General features: G+C 41.3%; 1 protein-coding gene across 1 annotated transcript in view; it reads left to right on the top strand.

Moving 5' to 3' along the window:
• Positions 1–12,539, top strand: part of ces2b (carboxylesterase 2b) — a 54,660-nt gene that overhangs the window by 6,479 nt on the left and 35,642 nt on the right. The window contains exons 5-7 of the mRNA XM_060915021.1: positions 637–770; positions 8,830–8,983; positions 9,135–9,239. Of these exons, the coding sequence (XP_060771004.1) occupies positions 637–770; positions 8,830–8,983; positions 9,135–9,239 (393 nt within the window). The remainder of the gene's footprint in view (positions 1–636; positions 771–8,829; positions 8,984–9,134; positions 9,240–12,539) is intronic.

Raw genomic sequence — 12,539 nt, 5'->3', positions numbered from 1 at the left:
AAATTACATATTTTCTAAAAACCTGCTTTCACATTGTCATTATGGGCTATTTTGTGACAAAAGATGAACTCACTCTATTGTAGAATAAGTCTGTAACGTAATAAAACGTGGAGAAGGTGAAAGGGGTGTGCAGACTTTCCGGCTTGACTGTGTATATACAGGATTAGTCAAAATTATCTTAACACTTAAATGGTAGAAACCATTTATTCACAAAATATACATCGTATGTGCAAGATGATTTACAGGACGGTCTCAACCTGTTCGCCATCGTGTTCAACACACAAAAACTAGCGAGCAACAGTACCATTTAATCTGTCACCCATGGCGTACGTCTATCTGCAGGAGAAAAATAATCCATTAGTGTTAACATAATTTTGACTAACCCTGTAGATGGTTCTTTCTTTTTGCCAGTTGTTGCCACCCCATTAAACATAGAGAACTCATTGCTTGTAGGTTGTCACTGAGGACATGCAAAAAAACTAAATTCAGGAATGTAATTTTTTTAACACAAAAAGGTTTGTTAAAGTGATCACAGAGAAAAACAACCTGTTTTAATTGAACCTTCTTCCTTATGCTACAATGATGATTCATTCTAGATTACATTTGATAAAGCTTTGCATTGCTGGTGTGCCACAGGTTATGGCTTGGATCCATGGTGGAGGCTTTTCCTTTGGCTCAGGGTCCATGTATGATGGACATGTACTGGCAGCCTATCAGAATGTTGTTGTAGTGCTAATCCAGTACAGGGTTGGTTTACTTGGATTTTTCAGGTGAATATAACTCCTTTATTGTCATGTGCAAAGGTCATGCTTAAACATTGGAAAAGTTTGTGCACCCCACCCTTCTGAATGTATTTAAATGAAAGAAAGGCCTTATGGACATTTAGTTTTAAAATGTACATATAAATGAAAAGACTGGGTGTACAACCCCGATTCCAAAAAAGTTGGGACAGAGTACAAATTGTAAATAAAAATGGAATGCAATAATTTACAAATCTCAAAAACTGATATTGTATTCACAATAGAACATAGACAACATATCAAATGTCGAAAGTGAGACATTTTGAAATTTCATGCCAAATATTGGCTCATTTGAAATTTCATGACAGCAACACATCTCAAAAAAGTTGGGACAGGGGCAATAAAAGGCTGGAAAAGTTAAAGGTACAAAAAAGGAACAGCTGGAGGACCAAATTGCAACTCATTAGGTCAATTGGCAATAGGTCATTAACATGACTGGGTATAAAAAGAGCATCTTGGAGTGGCAGCGGCTCTCAGAAGTAAAGATGGGAAGAGGATCACCAATCCCCCTAATTCTGCGCCAGCAAATAGTGGAGCAATATCAGAAAGGAGTTCGACAGTGTAAAATTGCAAAGAGTTTGAACATATCATCATCTACAGTGCATAATATCACCAAAAGATTCAGAGAATCTGGAAGAATCTCTGTGTGTAAGGGTCAAGGTCGGAAAACCATATTGGGTGCCCATGATCTTTGGGCCCTTAGACGGCACTGCATCACATACAGGCATGCTTCTGTATTGGAAATCACAAAATGGGCTCAGGAATATTTCCAGAGAACATTATCTGTGAACACAATTCACCGTGCCATCTGCCGTTGCCAGCTAAAACTCTATAATTCAAAGAAGAAGGCGTATCTAAACATGATCCAGAAGCGCAGACGTCTTCTCTGGGCCAAGGCTCATTTAAAATGGACTGTGGCAAAGTGGAAAACTGTTCTGTGGTCAGACGAATCAAAATTTGAAGTTCTTTATGGAAATCAGGAATGCCGTGTCATTTGGACTAAAGAGGAGAAGGACGACCCAAGTTGTTATCAGCGCTCAGTTCAGAAGCCTGCATCTCTGATGGTATGGGGTTGCATTAGTGCATGTGGCATGGGCAGCTTACACATCTGGAAAGACACCATCAATGCTGAAAGGTATATCCAGGTTCTAGAGCAACATATGCTCCCATCCAGACATCTCTTTCAGGGAAGACCTTGCATTTTCCAACATGACAATGCCAAACCACATACTGCATCAATTACAGCATCATGGCTGCATAGAAGAAGGGTCTGGGTACTGAACTGGCCAGCCTGTAGTCCAGATCTTTCACCCATAGAAAACATTTGGCGCATCATAAAACGGAAGATACGACAAAAAAGACCTAAGACAGTTGAGCAACTAGAATCCTACATTAGACAAGAATGGGTTAACATTCCTATCCCTAAACTTGAGCAACTTGTCTCTTCAGTCCCCAGACGTTTACAGACTGTTGTAAAGAGAAAAGGGGATGTCTCACAGTGGTAAACATGGCCTTGTCCCAACTTTTTTGAGATGTGTTGTTGTCATGAAATTTAAAATCACCTAATTTTTCTCTTTAAATGATACATTTTCTCAGTTTAAACATTTGATATGTCATCTATGTTCTATTCTGAATAAAATATGGAATTTTGAAACTTCCACATCACTGCATTCTGTTTTTATTTACAATTTGTACTTTGTCCCAACTTTTTTGGAATCGGGGTTGTATCTTGCACCAAGACAAAACATAAGTTCAACAGAATAATAGTTGGAATAATACAAAAAGCAGGGCGTAAAATGTTTTTTATGTCCCCTTCAGTCACAAGATCTGATTTGAAGAAGTCAGTGTTTGAAATCTGGCAGAATAAAAACAGTTATGAAAAGAAAGCGAAAGGATCTAAGGGCATATTAAAGTGGTTAAAGGCAGTTATAATTGTAGGCATGAAAGTTATTTGGAAGATTTATAGTACATTCAGAAAGGAAGGTGCACATTTTTAAGCTGATATACAATAGATTTTTTTTTCACTGTTAATATCTTAACATGAGGTGGCACGGTGGTGTAGTGGTTAGCACTGTCGCCTCACAGCAAGAAGGTTCTGGATTCAAGCCCAGTGGCTGATGGGGGGCCTTTCTGTGTGGAGTTTGCATGTTCTCCCCGTGTCCGCGTGGGTTTCCTCCGGGTGCTCTGGTTTCCCCCACAGTCCAAAGACATGCAGATTAGGCTAATTGGTGCCTCTAAATTGACCGTAGATGTGAAGGTCAATGTTTGTTTGTCTCTGGCTACGTTTACATTAGACCGTATCTGTCTCGTTTTCTTCGCGGATGCACTGTCCGTTTACATTAAACCGCCTGGAAACGCCGGGAAACGGGAATCGGCCAGGGTCCACGTATTCAATCCAGATTGTGTCTGATCCGGTGCTGTGTAAACATTGAGAATACGCGGATACGCTGTGCTGAGCTCTAGCTGGCGTCTCATTGGACAATGTCACTGTGACATCCACCTTCCTGATTCGCTGGCGTTGGTCATGTGACGCGACTGCTGAAAAACGGCGCGGACTTCCGCCTTATATCACCTTTCATTAAAGAGTATAAAAGTATGAAAATACTGCAAATACTGATGCAAATACTGCCCATTGTGTAGTTATGATTGTCTTTAGGCTTGCCATCCTTCCACTTGCAAGTGGTAAGTGATGGCACACACACACAGCAGCTCAGTCCCGAATCACACCTTGTGCACTTCACTCGCGTGCTCTGTGAGCTGCGCAAGGCCGGAGTGCGCACCCTCCAGAGGGCACTCGCTGTTCAGGGCAGAGTGATTTGGAGCGCAGGATGCCTGCGGAGCCGAGCGTATCCGTGTATTGGTATTGCTGTGTGCACGCAAATCGTGTATTGGTGTTGCTGTGTGCACACTAATCGTTTTAAAAACGTTAATCTGATGATCCGCTGATACGATCTAATGTAAACATGGGCTCTATGTGTCAGCCTTGCGATGACCTGGTGACTTGTCCAGGGTGTACCCCGCCTCTCGCCCATAGTCAGCTGGGATAGGCTCCAGCTTGCCCCCGACCCTGTACAGGATAAGTGGTTATGGATAATGGATGGATATCTTAACATACACTATTTGAACATTTTTGTTACCTATGAAACTTGTGTAAACCATTTTTGTTATCTGTGAAACCTAACTGACTAAATGTTTTGCTGGTATAAAATAAACTTCTTTAGTTTTCTACATATGATGTAAACATTGTTGTAAACACAGTTAGTACAATCTGAGAAAAGTAAATTGCAGAAAATGATTAAAGTGTCAGTACAGTGGCTCATTTACACATTTTGTAAATGGAGCCCCTATTTTCTTTTTGGGTGATTTCAATCACTGCAAGCCAGAAATTGTGCTGACAGGATTTGAACAATATGTGCAATGTGACACACAACAAAAGAAAACTCTGGACAAGTGTTATGGAAATGTTAAAAATGCATATGTAGCCAAACCCAAGCGCCCCCCCCCGTCCAACTCAGATCACAATACTATACATCTCGTCCCCTCCTATAGGTCAGTGTTTAAAGCATGTAAACCAGAGCATAAAACAGTAAATGTATGGACAAAGGATTCAATAGAAACACTAAAAGGTTGCTTTTTATGTACAGACTGTTCAATATTTCGCACATTAGAGCTTGAGGAGGCCACTGTTACAATAAGCGACTACATCAAATTTTGTGTAGACAATGTGGTCGAAAAAAAAGGAGGTTGTTGTTTATCCCAACAACAAACCTTACATTACAAAAGACATTAAACAATGCATAAACAATAAAAAAACAGGCCTTTAGGAAAAAAGATAAAGCAGGACTGCAAGTGGCACAAAGGGAGTTGAAACACCATCTAAAAAAGGCAAGGGAACAGCATAGGCAAGCTATGGAGCACAGTTTCTACACTTCCAACACAAAACAACTCTGGGACACAATGAAATTGGTAACAAACATGAACTAGACTAAAAAACACATTACAGTAATTGATGATTTACAGAAGGCAAACAAATTAAATGACTTTTACTTAAGATTTGAGGCACAGAATTCTTCAGAAGAATGTTACAATATGCTAGACTTACTGCCTGGTGCTGAAGCAACCCCGTTGATAGAGCCATCTGATGTGCAGCGCCTTTTCAAATGCCTGCACATCAAGGCCCTGTCCACACGGCAGCGGATTCGGGTGACTCCGATACAATTGCTTATCGTTTAAGCCTGGCGTCCACACGGCACCGGCGTTTTGGGTGCCCAAAACGCAATCTTTTTGAGAACGGGTTCCAGAGTGGAAAGATCTGGCAACGTTGCCGTTGTGAAGTCGTCTGGATGAGTAAAACGGATTTGTTTACGATGACGTCACAACCACATGACTGTGAGTGCTTCACGCCAGGTAGAAGTGTAACGAATATCACCAGGAAAAAGCCTTACAGAGCACTAGTGAGAGTGAAACACGAGCTTGGATATTATTATTATGTTCAGTGTTAGTTCACAGTAGTAAGGCAAGAAGCAGAATAGTGACAGTAATAGTGAAGCAAAAACATGCAATTGTACAAACACTGCAGCTCTACAGCAAAATATTCATTTATAAAATGGTCTGATTCTTAACACCAGTAGTGCCAATGATCTCATTGCGATGCGAGTTGTCAAGAAATCCTATAACTTGGTTCATGAAACGCGCTTACAAAATATTTTCACTGTGAATATTTATTGTGTAATGCCTGGTGCAAAGTGAGAGAGAGAATAGCCCTTAGGGCAGAGTCAATCCCGCCAGCAAAAATAAGGGGAAAAAAGGAGCGATCTCACCTCTTCAGATGATGGTTTAAGTCCTACAATACATTCCTCAAAAAAGGGCGTAGAAAAGCAAATTAATCCATCAACGTGTATCATTCAATTTATTCCGGACCATTAAAGACGCCGCCTTCCGCGTACGTCATCCTCGTCGCCATTTTGGAAAGGTCAAAGCGGAGAATAAAGATTAGCTGCGTTTAACTGTACCAACAGGTTTACCGTCCAAAGGAGATCACATGGGATTACCTTTCACAGGTGAGAAACAGCAAATTAATCCATCAACGTGTAGTATTCAATTTATTCCGGACCATTAAAGACGCCGCCTTCCGCGTAGAATCATACGTCATCCTCGCCGCCATATTGGAAAGGTCAAAGCGGAGAATAAAGATTAGCTGCGTTTAACTGTACCAACAGGTTTACCGTCCAAATGAGATCACATGGGATTACCTTTCACAGGTGAGACTGGAAAAATACTTTTCATTGTATTTGGTCATTATAATGTAATTTTACGAACAGATTTTCCTGACTTTGTGGCTAATATGAAGTCTCGCGCATAATAGTTTATGCGCATGCGTCCTTACTTCTATTCCCATACGAAAAAGAACAGTAAAGAACTTATAAGAGTTTACCACTGTCTTAGTAGTAAATCCTTATAAATATAAGGATAAATCCTTATAATGATTTATAAATAAATATATATGCCATGTATGATTTACTCCTGAAAGTGGCCCATTTTGCATTTTCCTCATACAAATTTTTTATGAAAATCTAGTATGTATGAAGTGAACATTGTGCATGGTTTTTACAGATAATGTGTATGATGAATTACACTGTCTTTGTATGCTTCATGTAATGTTTGTAGTTTTAAATTATATTTTACAGTTTAAAATGTATATGCCTTTTATATGTAAATCCACATATGTTTGTGTTGGATTTACATATAAAAGGCATGTACATTTTAAACTGTAAAATATAATTTAAAACTACAAACATTACATGAAGCATACAAAGACAGTGTAATTCATCATACACATTATCTGTAAAAACCATGCACAATGTTCACTTCATACATACTAGATTTTCATAAAAAATTTGCATGAGGAAAATGCAAAATGGGCCACTTTCGGGAGTAAATCATACATGGCATATATATTTATTTATATTTATAAGGATTTACTACTAAGACAGTGGTAAACTCTTATAAGTTCTTTACTGTTCTTTTTCGTATGGGTTGTTCTGGTGTGTCCGAAGGGACCGTCTTACAGCGCCCCTAGAGGTGTGGCATGTGTATTGCATCGTTTTCAGCAAGCGTTGCGTTGCCATATGGACCTGATTTCTACTGATCGTTGCCCATTTGGAGGCGATATTTTTTTTAAATAACATCACGTTGCCGTTGTCGTGTGGATGTGGCCCAAGAAAGCTACCGGTACAGGGCCTGATGGGCTGTCAGCTTCTCTGTTAAAAAACTGTTCTGAGGAGCTTATAGGTGCCTGGTTTCCCTTATTCCAGCAATCCCTTGATACTTTCACTGTGCCAGCAGTATGGAAACTGTCCCATATAACACCAATTCCTAAAAAACCTGGTGCTATGACAAATGAAAATCTGCGTCCTGTGGCTTTGACCTCAAACGTCATGAAATGTTTTGAGAAACTCGTTGTGTCACTTTTAGAGAAAGAAGTTGAGTCACTATTAAACACTTACCAGTTTGCTTATAAGAAAAACAGAAGCACTGAAGATGCCATTCTTAGTATTGTTCACTTAGTGTCTAAACATCTTGAAAACACTAAGGCCTATGCTCATGTTCTATTTGTTGACTTTAGTTCAGCTTTTGACACTGTGCAGACACATCTGCTCCTAAAGAAGTTGTGTAACATGGGTGTTAGTGCCTTCCTAATTAAATGGTTTTACTCTTTCTTATATAACAGAACACAACGTGTTAAGGCGAATGGGTTTCTGTCAGAGGTAGGTTACAAAAACACTGGAGTTCCACAAGGCAGTGTGTCATCTCCGGTGCTCTTTGCCTTGTATACTAGTGATTGTAGAAGCATACATTCAAATAACTACATTATGAAATATGCAGATGATACTGCCATTCTGAGCCTTCTACAAAAAGACATGGACCTTTCATCACATTACAGTGAAATAGACTCCTTCATTAAGTGGTGTGATAACAACTGTCTCCTGTTAAATGTCAAAAAGACACAAGAAATGGTCTTTGACCCAAGGAATGTTTCTGACCATGAGCCTATTGCCATCAAAGACATTGCAATTCAACAAGTGTCATCCTACAAATATCTAGGGATTCAGATGGACGGTGCTCTGCGTTGGAAACCCCACATTGACTTTCTGTGTTCACGACTGCAACAGACACTGTACTTCATAAGAAGACTGAGACTGTATGGGGTGGGCACTAACATACTGCTTGTTTTCTACCAAGCCACGCTGGAAAGTGTGATGCGGTATGGGATAACGGCCTGGTTTGGTAACTTAACTGTCCAACTTAGGAACAAGCTTGCCCATATTCATAAAACAGCTATGAAAATAATTGGCCTGAAAGATTATGAATCCATACAGACCATATACTGTATGAAAAGGCAGTGATAAGAGCAGCAAAAATCATATCCAGCGACCATGGACACCCACTGTTTACTGAATATGAATTTCTGCCATCAGGAAGGAGACTGAGGGTGTCACAGTGTAGAACTAACAGACATAAACTGTCCTTTGTTCCAGTATCAATCAAACTGTTGAACTCCAGCTACAGCGTCCATTCCACAACACATTAGCACTTTAAACATGTTGTACTTTACAGCTAACATCTGATACTGTACTCTCTACCTCTTGTACTGTTGATTATTTTGAATTAGTGTATCTGTCCATATTTTGTTGTCTAAATGTCCATGCTTGTTGTCTAAATGTTTTTTCCTTGCTGTTTAAATATTTTTTGCTTGCAACTGCATAGCATTTTGCCCAAGACACATTTCCCCATGGGGGCAATAATAAAGTATATATTCTATTCTATTCTATTTGTAAATTTACACAAAGGAATTTTACATTATGATATAAATTGTTGACTATATGTCCTCTGACAGGAACATTAATGAAAGGGAACTAAAAGAAACTTATAATGCATTGCGTTCTTAAAGGCTTGAATAGAGGAGGTCTTTAAAATGCAATTTTCTTGATCCTGATCAGAATTAAAGTTGTTTTAATCCTAATTTTAGCACAGGGGATGAACATGCACCAGGAAACTACGGCCTCCTGGATCAGGTGGCAGCTCTTCAGTGGGTTCAGGAGAACATCCACAGCTTTGGAGGTGATCCTGGATTAGTCACCATCTTTGGAGAGTCTGCAGGAGGAATCAGTGTGTCTTGCCATGTAAGGATGCTAAATATTATATTATAGTAAATATCTCCCTGGCCACTCTTGTCCCAATATCAGAACATACAATGAGCTACTGGTTAAAAAAATTATTTCTCTAAATATTTTAAAATATCATTAATTTTTTTTTTTAACTGCCTCTGGACAGATATTGTCGCCATTGTCTACTGGTCTCTTTCGGTACGCCATAGCACAGAGTGGCACTGCTATGATGGATTTTCTCGTTACTACTAATCCTTTACCAGTTGCTCAGGTAAAGAGCCCTTCCTCAGATACTCACTACATTCTGGCTGTAATACTGATCAGGGATGGTATCTTAATAAATATAAACAGAATGCAATGAAGAAGTGGCATTCCAGCCATCAGCAGTAATACAGAATGCAACAAAAAAGAAAGAAGTTGATGATTTACTCTATTACACTACTTTTTCCCAGAATGCCTTTGGAGAAGAAACAAAAAATACATAGACTAAGTACGGACAACAGAGCAGGAAGTTTACTGTTATTTGGTTTGAACAAAATGGTGACAGCTGTTGTGCTTACTGTGTTTGGTGTTTGGAGGGAACACAGGAGGAACCCAGTAGAGCATTATGGATTTGATTTGAAGCACTTAAATATACGGTAATTCACAAATATGTGTGTGGGTGTGGTGTGTGAGAGTCAGTTTTCCCCACATCTACAGTGGTGCTTGAAAGTTTGTGAACCCTTTAGAATTTTCTATATTTCTGCATAAATATGACCTAAAACATCATCAGACATCACACAAGTCCTAAAAGTAGATAAAGAGAACCCAGTTAAACAAATGAGACAAAAATATTATACTTGGCCATTTATTTATTGAGAAAAATCATCCAATATTACATATCTGTTAGTGTCAAAAGTATGTGAACCTTTGCTTTCAGTATCTGGTGTGGCCCCTTTGTGCAGCAATAACTGCAAGTAAATGTTTCCGGTAACTGTTGATCAGTCCTGCACACCGGCTTGGAGGAATTTTAGCCCATTCCTCCATACAGAACAGCTTCAACTCTGGGATGTTGGTGGGTTTCCTCACATGAACTGGTTGCTTCAGGTCCTTCCACTACATTTCGATTGGATTAAGGTCAGGACATTGACTTGGCCATTCCAAAACATTAACTTTATTCTTCTTTAACCATTCTTTGGTAGAACGACTTGTGTACTTAGGGTCGTTGTCTTGCTGCATGACCCACCTTCTCTTGAGATTCAGTTCATGGACAGATGTTCTGACATTTTCCTTTAGAATTCACTGGTATAATTCAGAATTCATTGTTCCATCAATGATGGCAAGTCGTCCTGGCCCAGATGCAGCAAAACAGGCCCAAACCATGATACTATCACCATGTTTCACAAATGGGATAAGGTTCTTATGCTGGAATGCAGTGTTTTCCTTTCTCCAAACATAATGCTTCTCATTTAAACTAAAAAGTTCTATTTTGGTCTCATCTGTCTACAAAACATTTTTCCAATAGCCTTCTGGCTTGTCCACGTGATCTTTAGCAAACCGCAGATGAGCAGCAATGTTCTTTTTGGAGTGCAGTGGCTTTCTCCCTGCAACCCTGCCATGCACACCATTGTTGTTCAGTGTTCTCCTGATGGTCGACTCATGAACATTTAACATTAGCCAATGTGAGAGAGGCCTTCAGTTACAGAAGTTACCCTGGGGTCCTTTGTGACCTCGCTGACTATTGCACGCCTTGCTCTTGGAGTGATCTTTGTTGGTCGACCACTCCTGGGGAAGCTAACAGTGGTCTTGAACTTCCTCCATTTGTACACAATCTGTCTGACTGTGAATTGGTGGAGTCCAAACTCTTTATAGATGGTTTTGTAACCTTTTCCAGCCTGATGAGCATCAACAACGCTTTTTCTGAGGTCCTCAGAAATCTCCTTTGTTCGTGCCATAATACACTTCCACAAACATGTGTTGAGAAGATCAGACTTTGATAGATCTCTGTTCTTTAAATAAGACGGTGCCCACTCACACCTGATTGTCATCCCATTGATTGAAAACACCCGTGTTAGGGTTTTGCTGGGATTTGAACCTGGTTCACTGGTGTGATAATCCAGCAAACCCCCACTAGGCCACCAGGGGGATGACTCAAGTGCAGAGGCATGAGGCGGAAGTAGAAAAGTATCAAAAAGGTTTATTTACAATATTTACAGTCCAACAAGTATAATCCAAAAAAACTCAGAAGATGAAGGGAAAAATAAGAAATAACCAAAGTACAAAACAAAAGCCAAAAAACCAGAAAAGAAAAGGCAAAAATACCAATGCTCAGAAGATCCAAAAACACAGTAAATACTAGGTCCAACAAGAAAAGCAAAGTGCAAAACCAAAAAGACAAGGAACACGGTACAGAGGAAACTGGAGCTAAACATAACAGCACAAAGACTCCGTGACAAGAGGACTGAACTCAGGGGTATAAATACACAAACTAAAATAGGACACAGGTGACACTAATGAGGACTAGGCGGGGCACAAGACACATGGAAAACAACAAACATAAAACACAGAACAGTGGCGGCCTCTAGAGGCCAAAACAAACATGACAAGAAAAGGAAATAACAGCGGCCTCTAGAGGCCAAAACAGTCCCAGTCCTAACAGGACCCCCCCCCCAGGAGCGTCTCCTGACGTTCCCAGGGCGATCCGGATGGGCCGAATGGAAGTCCCGACACAGTTCTTTATCTAAGACGTCCCGAGCGGGAACCCAGCAGCGCTCCTCAGGACCATAGCCCTCCCAGTCCAGTAGATATTGAAGCCCACCGCGGACCCAGCGGGAGTCAAGCAGGCGATGCACGGTGAACACAGTCTGACCCTGGAAGATGCGGGGGGGTGGGGGGTTCCTAGGGACAGGGGCATACGTGGACGTCAGTACGGGCCGCAACAGGGAAACATGGAATGTGGGGTTGATCCTCAGAGTCTGGGGCAACTGGAGCCGGTAGGCGACAGGGTTCACCCTGCGCACCACCTTGAAGGGGCCAATGTAGTGAGGAGCAAGCTTGCGGTTCTCCACCCGCAGTGGAAGGTCCTTAGTGGACAGCCAAACCCGCTGCCCAGGGCGGAAAGCGTGGGCAGGTCTTCTATGGCGGTTGGCCTGAGTCTGGTTGGTTCTGGAGGTCTGGATGAGGGTCTTCCTGACCTTGCTCCAGGTCTTGCGACACCGTCTCACATATTGGTTGACCGAGGGCACCCCCGCGTCCTCCTCCTGGTCTGGGAACAGAGGTGGCTGGAACCCGAATTGGCACTGGAATGGCGATAGCTTGGTGGCCAATGACTGCAGGGTGTTGTGGGCATACTCTGCCCATGGCAGCCAGGTGCTCCACGATGTCGGGTTATCCATAGCCAGGCCTCGCAGGATGGTTTCCAGGTCCTGGTTGAGCCTCTCCGTCTGGCCATTGGACTGTGGGTGAAACCCAGAGGAGAGGCTGGCAGTGGCTCCGATGACCTTGCAGAACCCGTGCCACACTCAGGAGGAGAACTGGGGCCCTCGGTCTGAGACGATGTCCTGAGGGAGACCAAAAACTCGGAAGACATGAG

The sequence above is a fragment of the Neoarius graeffei genome, chromosome 2 (assembly GCF_027579695.1).
Source record: "Neoarius graeffei isolate fNeoGra1 chromosome 2, fNeoGra1.pri, whole genome shotgun sequence".
In the NCBI taxonomy this organism is placed as follows: Eukaryota; Metazoa; Chordata; class Actinopteri; order Siluriformes; family Ariidae; genus Neoarius; species Neoarius graeffei.
Note: the sequence above shows the minus strand (reverse complement) of the source record. Positions and strands in the feature narration are given on the sequence as shown.